General features: G+C 53.3%; 1 protein-coding gene across 1 annotated transcript in view; it reads right to left on the bottom strand.

Annotated features, from left to right (window-relative positions):
* Window positions 1–5432: 5432 nt before the first annotated feature.
* Window positions 5433–18850, bottom strand: part of LOC102844384 (nicotinamide phosphoribosyltransferase-like) — a 45085-nt gene continuing 31667 nt past the window's right edge. Inside the window, exon 2 of the mRNA XM_006894601.1 lies at window positions 5433–5495. Within this exon, the coding sequence (XP_006894663.1) occupies window positions 5433–5495 (63 nt within the window). The remainder of the gene's footprint in view (window positions 5496–18850) is intronic.

Raw genomic sequence — 18850 nt, forward strand, 5'->3', positions numbered from 1 at the left:
CTCTACCCCTCTATCCCGTTACCCCTGAACCATTATACCCCTCTACTGCTGTATCACTGAACCCTTCTACCCCTGAAACCTACTATTCTTGAACCTCTGAGGCCCTCTGTCCCTCTGCCCCTCTTACCCTGAGTCATTTCAGCCTTGAGCCCGTGAGTCCTGAGTCCCTGTTTCCCTGATCCCCTGAACCCCTCTGCCCTGAGCCCCTCTGCACCTGAGCCCCTCTGCTCCTCTGCCTCTCTGTCCCTGAGCCCCTCTTCCCCTGAACCCCTCTGCACCTGAGCCCTTCTGCCCCTCTGCCCCAGAGTCCCTTTGCCTCTGAAACCCCCTGCACCTGAGCCCCTCTGCCCCTCAGCTCCTGAGCCCCTCTGCCCCTGAGCCCTTCTGCCCCTCTGTTCCTGAATCCCTCTGGCACTGAGACCCTCTGCTCCTCTGCCCGTCTGTCCCTCAGCCCCTGAGCCCTTCTACAGCCCTACCCATGTACCCCTGAACCCCTATACCTCTGGCCTCTGTCACTCTGAGTGACCTCTGTCACTCTACCTCGAACTACTAAACTCCTGTATCCTCTAAACACCTACACTCCTCTTCCCCTGAACCCCTCTAACCCTGAGCCCGTTTGTCTCTGAGCCCTTCTGCCCCTCTGCCCGTGAGCCCCTGAGCCTCTACACCTCTACCCACCTATCCCTGAATCCCTCTACCCCTGAACACTTCTGCCCCTGACCCCTGAACCCCTAAGTCCCTCTACAACTGAACCCTTCTACCCTGGAAACCCTCTGCCTCCGAATCCTTCTGACCATCTGCACCTCTGTCCCTCTACCAATGAACTCCTGAACCCCTCTACACCTGAATCTTTCTACCCCTCTAGCCCTGAAACCTTCTACCCCTGAACCCCTCTGCCCCTGAACCCCTCTACTTCTGGACCTCTGAACTTCTGAACCACTTGACCTCTCTACCCCTCTACCCCTTAACCCCTCTACCCTGAACCCTGTACCTCTCTACCCCTCTACGCCTAAACCCTTCTACCCCTCTACCCCTGAACCACTGGACCCTTCTATCCCTCTACCCCTGAGCGCCTCTACCCTCTACCTCTCTACCCTTGAACCCCTATAAAATTCTACCCCTGTGCCCCTGAACCTCTCTACCCCTGGACCCCTCTATTTTTGATTCCCTGAGCCACTCTGCCCCCTGCCTCTCTACCCCTCTGGCCTTCTGTGACTGAGACCCTCTGCTCCTGAACCCCTAGGCCCTTGAGCCCCACTGTCCCTCTGCCCTTCTGCCCCTCTTCCCCTGAGCCCCTCTGCCCCTGGGCCCCTCTGCCCTTGAGCTCCTGAGAAACTCTGGCCCTGAACCACTGAGCCCCTCTGCTCCTGAGCCCCTCTACCATTGTGCCCCTGAGCCTCTATAACCCTCTACCCCTCTTCCCCTGAAACCCTCTACCACAGAACACTCTCCCCTCTACCACTGAACCCCTAAACTCCTCTACACCTGAACCCCTCTACCCCTGAGCTCCTCTACCCCTAAACTCCTCTGCCCCCATCACTCTACCCCTGAATCCCTGGACCCCTCTACTCCTGAACTTCTCTACTCCTGAACCGCTGAACCCCTCTACTCTGAACCACTCTACCCCTGAACTCCTCTTCCCCTCAGCCCTTTGTCTCTCTTCTCCTGAACCCCTGAACCCTTCTCACCCTGAGCCACACTACCTCTGAACCCCTCTAGCCCTGAACCACTATACCCATGAAACCCTCTACCCCTGAAATACTGAACCCCTCTGACCCTGAACCCCTGAAATCCTCTGACCCTTTTCCCTTTAACCCCTCTGCCTCTGAACCCCTGAATTTCTGAACACCCTTGACCTCTCCACCCATTTACCCCTTTACTCCTGAACCCCTCTATTCTTGAACCCCTGACTCTACCCGTCTACCCACTGCCTGTTCTGTCCCTCTGCGACTCTGCACCTGAGTCCCTGATCCCTTTAAGCCCTGAGCCTGTGTGTCCTTGAGCCCCTGAGCCACTAAGTCCATGAGACCCTCTGCCCCTGAAACCCTCTGCCCCTGAGCGACTCTACCCCTCTGCCCCTCTACCCAGGAGACCCTCTGTTTCTGAGCCCCACTGCTCCTCTGCCCCTGAGCCCCTCTGCCCTTCTGTTCCTGAGCCCCTCTGCCCCTTTGCGCCTAGCACCTGAGCCCCTCTGCCCCAAAGCTCCTATGCCCCTGAGCCCCACTGCAGCTCTGCCCCTGAGCCCTTCTGTCTTTCTGCCCTTCTGGTCCTCTGCCCCTAAGACCTTCTGACCCTCTACCTCTCTGCCCCTGAGCCCCTGAGCTGCCCCTCTGTCCCTTATCTCTTTTCCCTGAGGCCCTCTACCACTGAGCCTCTCTGCCTCTCTTCCCCAAAGCCCCTCTACCCCCTGTCCCTTTGCCCCTCTGCCCCTGAGTCCCCCTGTCCCGGTGTCCCTCTAACTCTCTACCCCTCCACCCCTGAACCCCTCTACTTCTGAACACTTCTGTCCCATATAGCTTATCCCCTAAACCTCTCTACCCCTGAACTGTACTACCCCTGAAGCCCTCTATACCTGAACCCCTCTGCCCTTGAACCCCTCTACCTCTCTGCCCCTGAACCCCTCTAACCCTGAATCACTTTACACCTGAACCCCACTACTCCTGAAACTCTCTACCCCCTGAATCCCTAAACCCCTGAACCCATTTACCTCTCTACCCCTTTAACCCTCTACCCTGAACCACTCTACATCTCTACCCCTGAACCCCTCTGCCCCTCTGCCTTTGAATCCCTGTACCTCTGAACCCCTGAACTTCTGAAACCCTTGACTTCTCTATCCCTTTACCCCTGAACCCCTCTACCCCTCTTACCCCTGAACCCCTGAAACACTCTACCTCTGTACCCTTGAACCCCTCTGCCACTCTGCCCCTGAGCTTCTGACCCCTTTAAGCCCTAAACCCATGAGCCCCTGAGCCCGTCTACCCCTGAGCCTCTCTGCCCCTCTGCCCCTCTGTCCCTGACCCTCTGCTCCTGAGCCTTTCTGCCCTTCTCCCCCCTGCCCCTCTGCCCCTAAGCCCCTCTGCAATTGAACCTCTCTACACCTGAGCTCCTGAGCCCTTCTGTCCCTGAACCTCACTGCCCCTGAAAACTTCTTCCACTCTGCCCCTCTGCCCATGAGCCCCTCTATTACCTACCCCTCTACCCCTGAACCCTGCTACCCCTGAACACCTCTGTCCCTCTACCCCTGATCCCCTAAACACCTTTATCCCTGAACCCTTCTACCCCTGAGCCCCTCTACCCCTGGACCCCTCTACCTCTCTGTCCCTGAACCCCTCTAACCCTGAACCTTTCTGACCCTCTGCTCCTGAGCTACTCTGACCCAGAGACCCTCTGCCCCTCTGCCCTTCTGTCCCTGAGCCCCTGAGCCCCTCTACCCCTCTTACACTCTACCCCTGAACCCCTCTACACCTGAAAACCTATACCACTGAAGCCCTCTACACCTGAACCACTGAGTCCCTCTGCCCTTGAAACCCTCAGCCCCTCTACCCCTAAGCCCTCTACCTCTGGACCCCTGAAATTCTGAACCTCTTGACTCCTCTACCCTTCTACCTCTGAACCCCTCTACTCCTGAACCCTGTACCCCTCTACCCCTCTACCCCTCTACTTCACTACCCCTGAACCATTCATTCTACCCCTCTGCCCCTGAACCCCTGACCCCTCTATCTCTGAATGCCTCTACCCTTCTGCCCCTGAACCACTGAATCCCTCTATGTCTCTACCCATGGACCTGTCTACCCCTGAACCGCTCTCCTCTTAAACCCCTGGGCCCCACTGCCCCTCTGCCCTTCTTCCCCCTGCCCCTCTGCCTCTCTGACCATGAGCCCCTCTTCCCCTAAGCCCCTCTTCCCCTAAGCCCCTCTTCCCCTCTGCACCTGAGCCCTTTTGCCTTTCTGCTCCTATGGGCCTCTACACCTAAGACCCTCTACCCCTCTGCCCCTGAGCCCCTGACCCACCCCTCTGCCCCTTAGTCTCTCTGACCCTGAGGAGCCTCTCTGTCTCTCTGCCCCTAAACCCCTCTACCACTCTGCTGCTTTTCCCCTCTGCCCCTCTTCCCCTCTGCCACTTTACCACTGATCCTGTGACACCCTCTATCCCTGAGCCCTGTACCCCCTTACCTCTCTACCCTGCTATCCTTTAACAATTCTACTCCTGTAGCCCTCTATCCCTGAACCTTCAAACCCCTGAACACCTCTAACCCTCTATCACTGAAACCCTGAAACAATCTACCCCATACCCCTAAACCCCTCTATTCCTGAACCCATGAGCCCCTCTGCCCATGAGCCACTGATCCCCTGAAGCCATAAGCCCGTGAGTCCCTGAGCCCATGAGCTCCTGAGCCCCTGAGCCCCTCTGCCCTTGAAACCCTCTACCCCTCTACTCCTCAAACCCTTTACCCCTTTACCTCTTGACCCCTGAACCACTCTACCACTGAAACCCTCTACTCTTGAACCAATGAGCCCCTCTGCACCTCTGCCCCTGAGCCCCTCTGCCCCTAAGCCCCTCTACCCCTGAGTCCCTCTGCTCAAGGGCATAGGGGCTCAGGAGCAAAGGGGCTCAGGGACAGAGGGATCAGGTGTAGAGGGTTTCAGGGGTATAGGGGTAGAGGCATTGAGGGGTAGAGGGGTTCGTCAGGGGTTCAGGGGTAGAGGGGTAGAATGGTTCAGGGATAGTGGGGTAGAAGAGTAGAGGTATATAGGGTTTAGAGGTAGAAGGGTTCAGAGGTTCAGGGGTAGAGGGTAGGCAGGTCAAGGGGTTCAATAGTTCAGGAGTCTAGAGGTAGAGGGGTTCAGGGGCAGAGGGGCTGAGGGGTTCAGAGGCAGAGAGGCAGAGCGGTTCAGGGGCAGAAGGGTTCAGGGCTTCAGGAGTAGAGGGTTTCAGAGTAGAGGGTTTCAGGGATTCATGGGTAGCGGGAAAGAGGGGCAGAGGTGAGGATTCTCTGGCATAGCGTTTGCCAGGACACAGCTAAGATTAAAGTCCAGACAAGATTGAGCACCCTCTGCAAACAGAATTCTGCCCAGCCCCCAAGAGGAGATACTGGATGCCCTCTACAAACAGAGAATTCCTCCCAGCTTCCCACCTGAGGAGATGCCATGTCTGAACTTTGATCTTAGTTTAAAGATTAAGCTTACCCCTTGTTATGTTGGCAACACTTAAGTATAAGGAAAATATAGTCTTCAGAGATTGAACTTTTTTAGGATGATTGGCTTAAACTAAAAATCCATAGGGAAAGGAAACTAAGAAAGGGGCTTTTCCACAGTGTTAAACTGTAAGAGGACCTCTGCCTCAGCGCTTTTGCTCTTTTTTCAGAATTCATTTACTCATGTCTCTGTCAGGGGCAAAGAGGTTCATAGCTACAGGCAGAGGAGCAGAAGGGCTCAGGGGCAGAGATTCTCAGGGTTAGAGGGGTTCAGGAGTTCATGGGCAGAGGGGTAGAGGATCTAATGGGAAGAGGGGTTCAGGGTTTCTGGGGTAGAGGGACAGAAGGTCAGAGGGGTTCAGGGGCAGAAGGGTTCAGGGATAGATGGGTTTAGGGGTTCAGGGGTAGAGGGGTAGAGGGGCAGAGGGTCTCAGGGACAGAAGGGTCTAGGGACAGAGGGACCCAGGGACAGAGGGACAGAAAGGTTAAGGAGCAGAGGGGCTCAGGAGCTCAGGGGCAGAGGGGCTCAGGTGCAGAGGGTATCAGGGACAGACGGGCAGAGGGTCTCAAGGACCGAGGGGCCCAGGAACAGAGGAACTCAGGAGCAGAGGGGTCAGGTTCAGAGGGGTTCCAGAACAGAAAGTCTCAGGGGCAGAGGGGTAGAGAGGCTCAGGGGTCAAGAAGTTCAGAAGTTCAGGGGTCCAGAGGAAGAGGAGATCAGGGGAAGAGGGGCGGAAGGCTTCAGGGGTTCAGGGGCAGAGGGTTCAGGGATTCAGGAGTAAGGGGGTTCAGGGGTAGAGGGGTTAAGGGATAGAGCGGAAGAGGGATAGAGTGGTAAAGAGGCAAGGGGGTTAAAGGGTTTAGGGTTTTAGGGGTAGAGGGTTTCAGGGGTAGAGAGCTTCAGGGTAAAGGAGTTCAGGCATAGAAGGGTGTAGGGGTAAAGGAGTAGAGGGATAGAGGAGCTCAGAGAATCAGGGGGAAAAGGGGAAACAGGGCAGAGGGCCTCAGGGTCAGAGGGGCTCAGTGGCAGAGGGGCAGAAGGACTCAGGGGCAGAGGGGTTCATGGTTAGTGAATTCAGAGGTTCAGTGGTAGAGGGATAGAGGGATTCTGGGGTCGAGGGGTTCAGGGTTTCAAGTGTAGAGGGACAGAATGGCAGAGGGACAAAGGGGTTCAGGGCCAGAGGGGCTCAGGGGTAGAGTGGTTCAGAGATAGAGGGGTTTAGAAGATCAAGAGTAGAGGAGCAGAGGTGTTCAAGGGTAGTGGTGTTCAGGGTTAGAAGGGTTCAGGGGTAGAGGATCTCAGGGGCTGAGGGGCAGAGAGGCAGAGCGGTTCAGGGGCGGAGGAGCTCAGGGACAAAGGGACAGAAAGGCTCATGGGCAGAGGGGCTCAAAGCTCAGGGGCAGAAGGGCTCAGGGGCTCATGGGAAGAGGGTTTCAGGGGCAGAGGGGCTCAGGCGCTCAGGGGTAAAGGGGTTGAGGGGTAGAGAGGCAGAGGGGCAGAGGTACAGAGGAATAGAGGGACAGAGTGGTAGAGGAGCTCAGGGGCAGAGCGGCTCAGGGGCAGAGGGCCTCAGGGTCAGAGGGGCTTAGGGGCAGAGGGGTTCAGTGTTAGTGGGTTTAAGTTTTCAGGGGCAGAGGGAAAGAGGGGTTGGTTCAAGGGCAGAGGGGCAGAGGAGTTCAGGGAAGGGGGTTTCATGGGTTCAGGGGAGGGGGTCAGGGGTAGAATGTTTCAGGGGTAGAGGGGATCAGGGGTAGAGGGATAGAGGGGAAGAGGGACAGCAGTGTTCAGGGGTAGAGGAGTTCAGGGGTAGCAGGGTTCGGGATAGAGGGGTAGAGGGACTCAGAGGCTTAAGGTCAGAGGGGCTCAGGGGCAGAGTGGTTCAGGGGTAGTAGGGTTCAGGGCTAGAGGGGCTCAGGAGTTCAGGGATAGAGTGACAGAGTGGCAGAGGGGCAGAGAGGTTCACATGCAGAGGGGCTCAGGGGCAGAAGGGCAGAAGTGCTCAGGGGCAGAGTGGCACAGTGGCAGACAGGCAGAGGGACAGAAGGACTCGGGTACAAGAGTAGAGGGCTTCAGGGATAAAGTAGTAGAGGGGTAGATGGGTTCAGGAATAGAGGGTAGAGGGGTTCAGAGATAGATTGGTTCGGGGTAGAGGGAGAGAAAGGTAGAGAAGAAGGATTCATGGGTAGAGGGGTTCAGGGATAGAGTGGTAGAGGAGTTCAGCAGTAGAGATGTAGAGAGGTTCAGAGGTAAAGGGGTAGAAGATTTCAGGGGTAGAGGGTTTCAGGGGTAGAGGGATTTGGGGTATAGGGGTTTGCAGTAGAGGGGGAGAAAGGTAGAAGAGTAGAGGGATTCAGGGGTAGAGGGGTTCAGGGGTAGAGAGGTAGAGGGGTTCAGAGGTAGAGATGTAGAGAGGTTCAGGAGTAGAGGGGTAGAGGGTTTCAGGGGTAGAAGGTTTCAGGTGTAGAGGGGTTTAGGGGTAGATGTTTTCAGGGATTCAGGAGTGCATGGGTAGAGGGGCAGAGGGGTTCAGGGGAAGAGGAATTCATGGGGAGAGATTAGAACGGTTCAGGGGTTGGGTAGAAGGGTACAGGGGTAAAGGAGCTCAGGGATTGAGGGAATCAGGGTTTCAGGGGTAGAGGGCTTCAGGGGTAGAGGGTTTCAAGGGTAGGGGGGTTCAGGGATAGAACAGTTCAGGAGTAGAGGGGTTCAGGGTAAGAGGGGTTCAGGGATTTGGGGTAGAGGGTGTCAGAGATTCATGCGTAGAGGGGCAGAGGAGCAGAGGGGCAGAGTGGCTCAAGGGCAGAAGAATACAGAGGTAGAGGAGTTCAAGGATAGAGGGGTTAAGGGATAGAGGGGAAGGGGTAGAGGGGTTCAGGGATAGAGGAATTCAGGGATAAAGGGATTAAGGAGTTCAGGGGCATAGAGGTTCAGGCGAAGAGGGGTTCAGGGATAGGAGGGCTCAGGGATAGAGGGGTTTAGGGGTAGAGGGGTTTAGGGGTTCAGGGGTAGAGTGGCAGAAGTGTTCAGGGGTAGAGGAGTAGAGAGGCTCAGGGGCTCAGGGGCAAAGGGGCAGAGGGGCTCAGGGATTCAAGAGTAAATGGGTTCAGGGGTAGAGTGTTTCAGGGGTACAGGGGTAGAGTGTTTCTGGGGCTCAGGGGTAGAGGGGTAGTGGGGTAAAGGGGTAGAAGTGTTCAGGGGTAAAGGGGCATAGAGGTTCAGGGGAAAAGGGGCAGAATGGCTTGAGGGTAGAGGGGTCAAGGGATTCAGAAGCTCAAGGATTCAGAGGTAGAGGGGCTCAGGGTTGAGGGGCTCAAAGGCAGAGTGGCAGAGGGGCAGAGAGCAGAGGGGCAGAGGGATAAAGGTACAGAGTTGCTCAGGGGCAGAGGGGCTCAGGAGCAGGTGAGCTCAGGGGCTCAGGGGCAGATGGGCTCAGGAGCTCAGGGGCAGAGGGCCAGAGGAGCACAGTGGCAGAGGGGCTAAGGGACAAATGGGCCCAGGGGCAGAGGGGCTCAGGGGACCAGGAGCTCATAAACTCAGTGCCTAGAGTCTTAGGGGCTCAGGGGGAGAAAGGCAGATGGGCAGAAGGGCTCAGGGGCAGAGGGTCTCAGGGATTCAGCAGCAGAGGGACTCAGGGGCAGAGGGGCAGAGAGGCTCAGGGGTAGAGGGGCTCAGGGACTCTCAGACTCAGGGCCTCTGAGTCTCAAGGGCTCAGGGGAAGAGAGGCAGAGGGTAGAGGGGCAGAGGGGTAGAAGAGCAGAGGGGCAGAGTGGCTGAGGGATAGAGAGGCAGAGGGGCAGAGGGGCAGAGGGTCTCAGGGGTTCAAGAATAGAATGGTTCAGGGACAGAGGGGTAGAGGGTTTCACGGGTTCATGGGTAGAAGGGTGGAGGGGTCAAGGCATTCAGAATCTCAAGGATTCAGAGGTAGAGGAATTCAGGGTCAGTGGGGCTCAGGTGTTCAGGGGAAGAGGGGCTCAAAGGCAGAGAGACAGAGGAGCAGAGTAACTCAGGGGCAGAGAGGCAGAGGGGCTCAGGGGCAGATGGGCTGAGGGGCTAGGGGCAGAAAGGCTCAGGGTAGGGGGCAGAGAGGCCAGCATCAGCAGACCAGAGGGACAAAGAGGCAGAGGGGCTCAGGGCAGAGGGGCTCTGGGGCAGAGGGGCTCAGGTTTTCATGGGAAGAGGAGCAGTAGGACAGAGGGGCTCAGGGACAGAGGGGCTAAGGGGCAAATGAGCAGAGAGGTCAGGGGCTCAGGGGAAGATGGACAGGGAAAGAGAGGCTCAGGGGCAGAGGCATCAGGGGTTCAGGGGCAGAGGGCCTCAGTGGCAGAGGGGGAAGAGGGGCTCAGGAGCTCAGGGATAGAGGGGTTCAGGGGCAGTGGGTCTCAGGGGAAGAGGAGTTCAGGGGCAAAGGGGATCAGGGGCAGAGGGGTTCAGGAGTAGAGAGGCAGAGGGACTGAGGGCCTCAGGGGAAGAGGGGCACAGGGCCAGAGGGGCAGATGGTCAGAGGGTAGTGGGTATCAGGGCCAGTGGGACTCATGGGCAGGGGGACAGAGGAGCAAAGGGGCTCAGGGCAGAGAGACTCAAGGGCATTGGGGCTCAGGTTCCCATGGGAAGAGGAGCAGAGGGACAGAGGAGCTCAGGGGCAGAGGGGCTCAGGGGAAGAGGGGCTTAGGGGCAAAAACAGGCTCAAGGGCACACAAGCAGAGGTCTTCAGGGGCAGAGGGCCTCAGTGGCAGAGGGGACAGAGAGCTTCAGGGGCAGAGGGGCTAAGGGTTTCAGGAACAGAGGGGCTCAGGGGCTCAGGGCTAGAGGGGCTCAGGGGCAGAAGGGCTCAGAGACAGAGAGGGACAGGGGCAGAGCGCACAGGGGCAGATGGGCAGAGAGGCTCAGGGACAGAGGGGAAGAGGTGTCCAATGGCAGAGGGCCTAAAGGGCACAGGGGCTCAGGAGCAGAGGAGTTCAGGTGCAGAGGGGCTCAGGTGCAAAGGGGTTCAAAGACAGAGGGGCAGAGGGTCACAGGGGCAGAGCTTCAGACGGGCTCAGGGTCAGAGGGTCAGAGGGGCTCAGGAGCAGAGTGTCTCAGGGGCAGAGTGTCTTAGGGGTGTATGGGCAGATGGGAAGAAGAGTAGAGGTTCTCAGGGGCTCAGGGGCAGAGGGGTTCAGGAGTAGAGGGGAGTAGGGTTCAGAGGCACTGTGGTTCAGGGCTTCAGGGGTAGAGTGTTTCAGTCAGGGGTTCAAGTGTAGAGGAGTTCAGATGTAGAGGGATTCAGGGGTAGAGGGGTAGAAGTATAGACGGGTTGAGGGTTAGAGGGGTTGAGGGGTTTAGGAGTAGAGAGGGAGAGGAGTAGAGGGGTCCAGGGACAGGGCGTTCAAGGCTTCAGGGGTAGAGAGTTTCAGTAAGGAGTTCATGGGTAGAGGGGTTCAGAAGTAGAGGAGCTCAGGGGCAGAGGGACTCAAGGGCAGAGGGACAGAGGGGCAGAGGGATTCAGGGGTAGAGGGACTAAAGGGCACAGGGGATCAGAAATAGAGGGGCTCAGGGGCTCCAGGACTCAGGGGCTAAGGGGCCGAAAGGCAGAGGGGCAGAGGTGTTCAGGGGCTGGGGATTCTGGGCTTCAGGGCTAGAGGATTTCAGTCAGGGGTTCGGGGTAGAGGGCTTCAAGGGTAGAATGATAGGGGGGGTAGAGGGGTAGAGAGGTTTAAGAGTAGAGGGGTAGAGGGATAGAGGGTTTCAGGGTTAGAGGGACTCAGGGGTGTGGGGTAGAAGGTTGGGTTAGAGGGGTAGAGGGATTCAGGGGTTCAGAGGTAGAGAGGCAAAGGGGCAGAGGGGTTCAATGGTAGAGGATTTCAGGGGTAGAGGGTTCAAAAAATTCAAAGGTAAAAGTATAGAGGGCTTCAGGGGTACAGGAGTAAGGGTAGAGGGTTAGAGGAATTCATGGGCAGAGGGACAAAGGGGTTCAGGGGTAGAGGGGTTAAGTGGTATAGGAGTTCAGGGGTAGAGGGGTTCAGGGTAGAGGTGTTAAGGGGCAGAGGGGTTCAGGGGCTGAGGTGTTAGGGGTAGAGGGGTTCAGGGGAAGTGTCTCAGGGGCATAGGGGCACAGAGTCAGAGGAATTCAGGGACAGAAGGGCTCAGGGGCAGGGGGCTCAGCAGCAGAGGGTCTCAGGTGCAGGGTGGCATAGGGACTCAGGGGCAGAGGGGCCCAGGGGTTCAAGAGTAAAGGATTTCAGGGGTAGAGGGGTAGAAGTGTCAGGGGCAGGGGGATATGGGCTTCAGGGGTAGAGGATTTCAGTCAAGGGTTCAGGGGTTCAGGGACAGAGAGCTAGTGGGGTAGAGGGTTAAAGGGGTAAAAGATTTAGGAGTAGAGGGGTAGAGTGGTTCATGGGTAGGATTCAGGGCTTAAGATGTACAGTGGGTCAATAGAAGAGGGGTTAAGAGAGAAGTTTAGGGTTTCAGGAGTTTATAGACAGAGGGGCAGAGGGACTGAGGGGCAGAGGGCCTCAATGACAGAGGGGCAGAAGGTCTCAGGGTAAGAGGGGCTCAGGGGCTCAGGAACATAGGGGCTCAGGAGCAGAAAGACAGAGGGGCAGAGGCCAGAATGGTAGAGTGGAAGAAGGCCAGACGGGTTCAGGGGCAGAAGCACTCAGAGGCAGAGAGTTTCAGGGGCAGAGGGGCAGAGGGCCAGAGGGGCTCAGGGGCAGAGGAGCAGAGGGGCTCAGGGTCAGATGGGTCAGATGATTTCAGGGGCAGCGGGGCTCAGGGGCAGAGGGGATCAGGGGCAAAGGAGCTTAAGGGTACAGGGGCTCAGGAACACAGGGGCTCAGGTGCAGAAACGCTCACAGGGAGAGGGGCTCAGGTGATAGGGCAGAGGGCCTAAGGGGAAGAGGGGCTCAGGGGCAGAGGAGCATAGGCGATCAGGCCCAGAGTGGCTCAAGGGCTCATGGGCAGAGAGGCTCAGGAGTAGAGGGGTAGAGGGGCAGTGGGGCAGAGCAGCTCAGGAGCTGAGGTGCGGAGGAACAGAGGGCTCAGCGGCTCACGTGGAGGGGGCAGAGGGGCAGAGCGTCAGAGGGACTTAGGGGTATAGGAGCTCAGGGGCAGAAGGGCTCAAGGGAAGAGAAGCTCAGGGGCAGAGGGGCTAAAGGGCACAGGGGCTCAGGGGCTCAGGAACAGAGCGGATCAGAAGCAGAGGGGCTCAGGGGCAGAGGGACAAAGGCTTCAGGGGTAGAGGGTTTCAGGGCTAGAGGGGTTCATGGATAGATGGTTTCAGGGGCAGAAGATTTCAGGGGTGTGGGGTTCAGGGGTAGAGGTTTTCAGGAGTTGAGGGATTCAGGCACAGAGGTGTAGAAGGGTTAAGGAGTAGTTAAGTTTAGGGGTAGAGGAGTAAATGAGTACAGGTGTACAGGGGTTCAGGGGCAGAGGGATAAAGGGGTAGAAAGGTAGAGGGATAGAGATATTCAGGGATTCAGGGGTAGAGGGGTTCTGGGGTTCAGAGGTAGAGAGGTTATGGTAGAGAGGTTCAGTAGAGGGGTTAAGAGGTAGAGGGGTTCATTGGTAAAGAGGTGGAGGTGTTCAGGGGTAGAGGGGTTCACAGGTATAAGGATAGAGTGGTAGAGGGTTTTTTCAGGGTTAAAGAGGTTCAGGAATAGATGGTAGATGGGTTCAGGGGCAGAAGGGTAGAGGGGTTCAGAATTTCAAAGGTATTGGTAGAGGGATTCAGGGGAAGAGGGATAGAGGGGTCTAGTTGTAGACGCAGAGAGTCAGAGGGTCTCAGGAGTTCAGGAGTAGAGTGGTGCAGGGCCAGAGGGGTTCAGGGGTTCAAGGGTATTAGGGTAGAGGGGCACAGGGTTTCAGATGTTCAGGGGTAGAAGGGTAGAGGGGAAGAATGGTTCAGGAGTAGAAGGATAGAGGGACTCAAGGGTGAAGTATTCTGCAACGTATCTGAATGAGCAAGGAGGAAGCTTGCTGTTCCCATGTGGAAGTGGTTTCTCACCTCCATTAAGGTGCCCAGGACCGTCCTGTTGCTTGAGTTAGGAGTCTCATGTGATCAAGCCTGACAGTGTCTGGAAGTGGCTTCTCTACTTCATGGAATTGCCCTGGATACCCTGTTGCAAGAGTTCAGGGTCCCACGTCGTCAAGCCTGACAGCAATTTTTTCACCAAAATACCTAAAGAAGCAATGAGGAAGCCTGTTGTTCCCTTCTGGAAGTGGATTCTTACCTCCATCAAGGTGACCAGGAGCCAGCTTTTACATGAGTTAGGGGTTCCATGTGGTCAAGCCTGACAGCTGTTCCCCCCCACCCCCAAAGTAACAGAAAGAGCAGGCGGAAGCCTGTTGCTTCCTTCTGGAAGTGACTTCTTATCTGTGGAGGTGCTCAGAAACCCCCTGTTGCTTGAGTTAGGGGTCCCATGTAAGGAAGCTTGATACCAGTTTTTCACCAAAGTTTCTGAATGAGCAAGGAGGAAGCCTATTGTTCTCTCCTGGAAGTAGTTTTCTCGGTTCTTTCAAGGTGCCAGGACCCCTGTTGCTTCAGTTAAGGTTTCCACGTGGTCAAGTCTGACGGCAGTTTTTCACCAAAGTATGTGAATAAGCAAGAACAAAGCCTATTGTTCCCTTATGGAGGTGGCTTCTCTCATCTGTAGGTGTGTGCATGTTCCACCTGTTGCTTCAGTTAGGGGTGTTCCAGGTTGTCAAGTTTGACAGAAGTTCCCCCCCCCAAGTACCTGAATAAAAAAGAGGAAGCCAGTTGTTCCCTTCTAAAATTGGCTTCTCGCTTAAGCTGAGGTGGCAAGGACATCACTGTTGCTTGAGTTAGGGATCCCACATGATCAAGTCTGACAGTAGGTTTTCTCCCCAAGTACCTGAATGAGCAAGAATGAAGCCTGTTGTTCCTTTCTGAAAATGGATTCTTGCCTACATCGAGGTGCTCAAGGACCTCCTGTTGCTAGAGATAGGGGGCCCATGTGGTCAAGCCTGACAGATTTTCCAGCAAAATACCTGAATGAGCAAGGAGGAAGCCTATTGTTCCCCTCTGGGAGTGGCTTCTTGCCTCCGTCTAGGTTCCCAGGACCACCCTGTCCCAGGACCACCCTGTTTTTTTAGTTACGTGTCACACATAGTCAAGTCTGACAGCAGTTTTTTCCAAACTACCTGAAGAAATAGATGATTTCTACCAACTTTTACAGTCGGAGATCGATCGAACATGCAATCAAGATGCATTGATAATAATGCGTGACTGGAAGGCAAAAGTTGGGAACAGAGAAGAAGAATCAGTAGTTGGAAAATACGGGCTTGGTGACAAAAATGAAGCTGGAGATAGAATGATTGAATTTTGTACAATCAATGACTTATTCATTGCAAATACGTTTTATAAGAAACATAAATGCAGGTTATACACATGGATTTCACCTGATGGTATGCATAGGAATCAGATCAATTACATCTGTGGAAAAAACATCTGGAGAAGCTCAATATCACCTGTGAAAACTAGGCCAGGAGCTGATTGTGGAAGAGACCACCAACGACTCATATGCAAGTTCAAGCTGAAGCTGAGGAAAATTAAACCAAATCCACAGGAGCCAAAATACTACTTTTGGGGAGCTCTGGTGGCCTAGTGGCAAGAAGCTGCACTGCAATCCCAGAGGTACACGGAGGAGCAATATCCTCCTGTACCAGTAAGATCTGATTTGACGGTACACGCACACAAAATAATAATAAAAAAAAATACTACTTTTATTTCATCCCACCAGAATTTCAGAATCATCTCAGGAGCAGGTTTGAGGCCTTGAACACTAATGAGCGAAGACTAATGAGTTGTAGGAGGATGTCAAATGTATCATCCAGGAAGAGTGCAAATGGTCATTACAAAGACAGAAGAGGAAGAAAAGACCAAAATGGATGTCAGAAGAAACTCTGAAGATTGCACTGGAGCGTGGAGAAGCCAAAGCACAAGGAAGAATTCAAGATACTAAAGAGCTGAACAGAAGATTCCAAAAGGCAGCACGGAATGACAAAACAAAATTTTACAATAAAATGTGCGAGGAGCTAGAGTCGGAAAATCAAAAGGGCGGAACTCGTTCAGCATTTTTTAAGCTCAAGGAACTGAAAAACAAATTCAAACCTCGAGTTGCTATAATCAAGGATGCTTTAGGCAGAACAGTAAATGATCAAGGAAGTATTAAAAGAAGATGGAAGGAATATACCGAGTCATTGTATCGAAAGGAATTGGCGGATACAGAAGAATTTAATGAAATAACATTTGAGCAAGAGCCTATGATGATGAAGGAAGTTCAAGCTGCTTTGAAGGAAATAGCAAAAAATAAGGCCCCAGGAATAGATGGTATACCAATTGACATATTTCAGCTAACAGATGCTGCCCTGGATGTGCTCACCAAGTTGTGCCAAGAAATCTGGAGAACAACCACTTGGCCAACTGACTGGAAGAGATCCAAATTTGTTCTCATTCCAAAGAAGGGTGACCCAACTGAGTGCGGAAACTACAGAACAATATCATTGATTTCACATGCAAGTAAGATTCTACTGAAGATTATCCAAAAATGACTGGAACAGCACAATAGCAGAGAACTGCCAGAAGTCCAGGCTGGGTTTAGAAGGGGTCATGGTACTAGGGGTATTGTAGCTGATGTTAGATGGATCTTAGCTGAAAGCAGGGAAAACCAGAAGAATGCCTATCTGTGTTTCATGGATTATGCAGAGGCGTTTGACTGTGTGGATCATAACAAACTGTGGCTGACTCTGAGAAGAATGGGAATCCCAGAACATTTAATCGTGCTAATGAGAAACCTATACTTGGACCAAGAGGCAGTCGTCAGAACAGAGCAGGGTAACACCGCATGGTTCAAAATTGAGAAGGGTGTACGCCAGGGATGTGTCCTTTCTCCATACCTTTTCTACCTGTATGCAGAGGAGATTATCCGAGATGCTGGGCTCTATGAGGAGAAGTGTGGCGTCAGGATTGGTGGAAGATCTATTAACAATCTGTGTTACGCAGATGACACAAACCTGTTTGCCAAAACTGAGAAGGACCGCATGCACTTGCTGCAGAGGGTCAAGGAATGCAGCCTTCAGTATGGACTGAAGCTCAATGTCAAGAAGACAAAGATTCTCACCACTGGACCAATTGGCAGCATCAGGATGGATGGTGAAGAGATAGAGATTGTTCACAGCTTTAGTTTGCTTGGCTCCACGGTCAACACTCTTGGCACCAGGAGCCAGGAAATAAAAAATCGTATCGCGATGGGAAAGTCTGCTGTTAGGGACCTCTCTAAAGTATTTAAGAGCAATTGTGTCTCTCTGGAGACTAAGGTGCACCTGATACAGGCCATGGTCTTTGCAATCACTTGTTATGCATCAGAGAGTTGGACAATGACTAGGGAGGATAGAAGGAGAATTGATGCCTTTGAGCTGTGGTGTTGGAGAAGAGTATTGAATATACCCTGGACTGCCAAGAAAACAAACAGATTCATCTTGGAGAGGGTTAAACCAGGCTACTCCTTGGAGGCAAGGATTCTGGGGCTTCGTCTGACATACTTTGGAAATGTTGTAAGGAGAGACAGGCCCTTGGAGAGGGACATCATGCTTGGGAGGGTGGAGGGACAAGCGCAGGAGGAGAAGACCCTCTATGAGGTGGATTGATTCAGTGACTGGGATAATCGGGATAGGAGTGTGGGAGACAGAGAGAGAGGCACATGACAGAGCAGAGAATAGGGCTGTTATACCTCGGGACACTTCGCGCCCCACGCGCCTCGCCGGCACATAACAACAACAACAACCCGAAGGAGCAAGAAGAAAGATCTTAGTTCCCTTCTTGAAGTGGCTTTTTGCCTTAGTCAAGGGGCCCAGGAACACCCTGTTACTTGAGTGATGGATATCATGTGGTCAAGCCTGATAGTAGTTTCCCCCCCAAAGTACATGAATGAGAAAGGAGGATCCTGTTTTTCCCTTCTCAAAGTGGCTCCTCGCCTCCATTGAGGTGTCCAGGACACCCCTGTTACTCGAGTTAGGGGTCCTACCTGTGTTTGGGGAATGCCAGGGAGGAGGGGGAAGCCTCTGGCCAGGGCAGATCACCTAGCTCTGAATAAGTGCTAGCCTAAGATGGTTGCTGCATCTGTTGGACTGGGAGTGGTCTGCACTCTCCATGGGAGAAAGCATAAGTTAATTCCTTGAGCCTTAATTTAAACACCCCTCAGGATTGGAAAGATGATGAGGGCAGTACTCCCAGGATCTTTATATGTTCAGTGGATGGCCTTCTACAAATGTGACCAGCAAGGAATACAGCTGACAACTGAGTCCTTTATAGGCGAGGGCCCTATTTTTGGCTTAGCAGCACAGGAATTGCAGGGCCCTCCACAGTCTTTTTTTTTACTTTATTATGTGTGTGTGTGTGTGTGTGTGTGTGTGTGTGTGTACCGTCAAATCAGATCTGACTGGTACAGGAGGAGATTGTCTCTCCTTCCCCAGAAGAGCATCTGGTGGATTCGAACCATGAATTTCTGGGATTGTAGTTGCAGCTCCTTGCCACTAGGCCACCAGAGCTCCCCTTCTCCACAGTATTTTGATCAAGTTAAGTTATGTGGCATCAGGGCTTGGGACATAATGCATACAGAAAAGGAAGAGGAAAAACTGTCAGCTTTAAAGCAAAAGGCCAATGAACCTTTCACAGATTTTGTAGAAAGAGTGGAAAAGAATATCACTCGGAAAGTGGCCCATGCAGCAGAATGAAAAGAATTCATAAGACACATGGTGTGGGATGGAATGACTCAAGAGTGTAGGCTTAAGAGATGGTACTATAGATGATTGGATGCTAGCCACACAAGACTTAGGTAACACGTCAAATCAGGCTACTCTAATGGCTCAAGCCTTTGCTACAGCCTTACAGCAAAATCCTCGAGGTGCTGCATGCTTCCAAGGGGGAAATTCAGGACATTGGAAGAAAGACTGTCCCAAAAAGGTAAATACAAAGCCATCCAACCAGTCTTCTTCTTTATGCCCCAAGTGCTGAAAAGGATATAATTGGAAAAGTGATTGTAAACCAAGATACCACAAGAATGGTACTCCTTTAAATGGAGTGTGGAGCGGCTCTAGCTCCACAACAAAGGAAGCCCCAAATACTGTGAGTATCAGAGATTGAAGAGCATAAAAACCCCAAACTCACCATGAAATTTGCCCAGAAAACATTTAAGTGCTTGATTGATTCTGGAGCTGATAACACCATACTTAGAAAATAAGAGATTCCAGAAACTCACCCCAATCCTAACGGCCACTGTTGCATATGAAGCTCCTGCCTTAGAATGGACTAGTAACAATCCTATATGGGTTGAACAGTGGCCAAAAACACAGGAGAAGATAACAACTTTAAAAATATTAGTTCAAGGAACTAGGCAAAGATGCCCACTCTCATCTCTCTTATTCAATATTGTATTGGAAGTCTTATCAATAGCAGTAAGACAAGAAAAGGAAATAAGAGGTATCCAAATTGGCAAAGAGGAGGTAAAATTATCTCTCTATGCAGATGATATGATAATATACCTAGAAAACCCTAAAGACTCAGCAAGAAAACTATTGGACATCATTGACCAATTCAGCAAAGTAGCAGGATACAAGATCAACATACAAAAATCAGTTGGATTTCTCTACAGTGACAAAGA

This window comes from Elephantulus edwardii, unplaced genomic scaffold, assembly GCF_000299155.1.
Source record: "Elephantulus edwardii isolate Elephantulus edwardi_28Jun2011 unplaced genomic scaffold, EleEdw1.0 scaffold00146, whole genome shotgun sequence".
Lineage (NCBI taxonomy): Eukaryota > Metazoa > Chordata > Mammalia > Macroscelidea > Macroscelididae > Elephantulus > Elephantulus edwardii.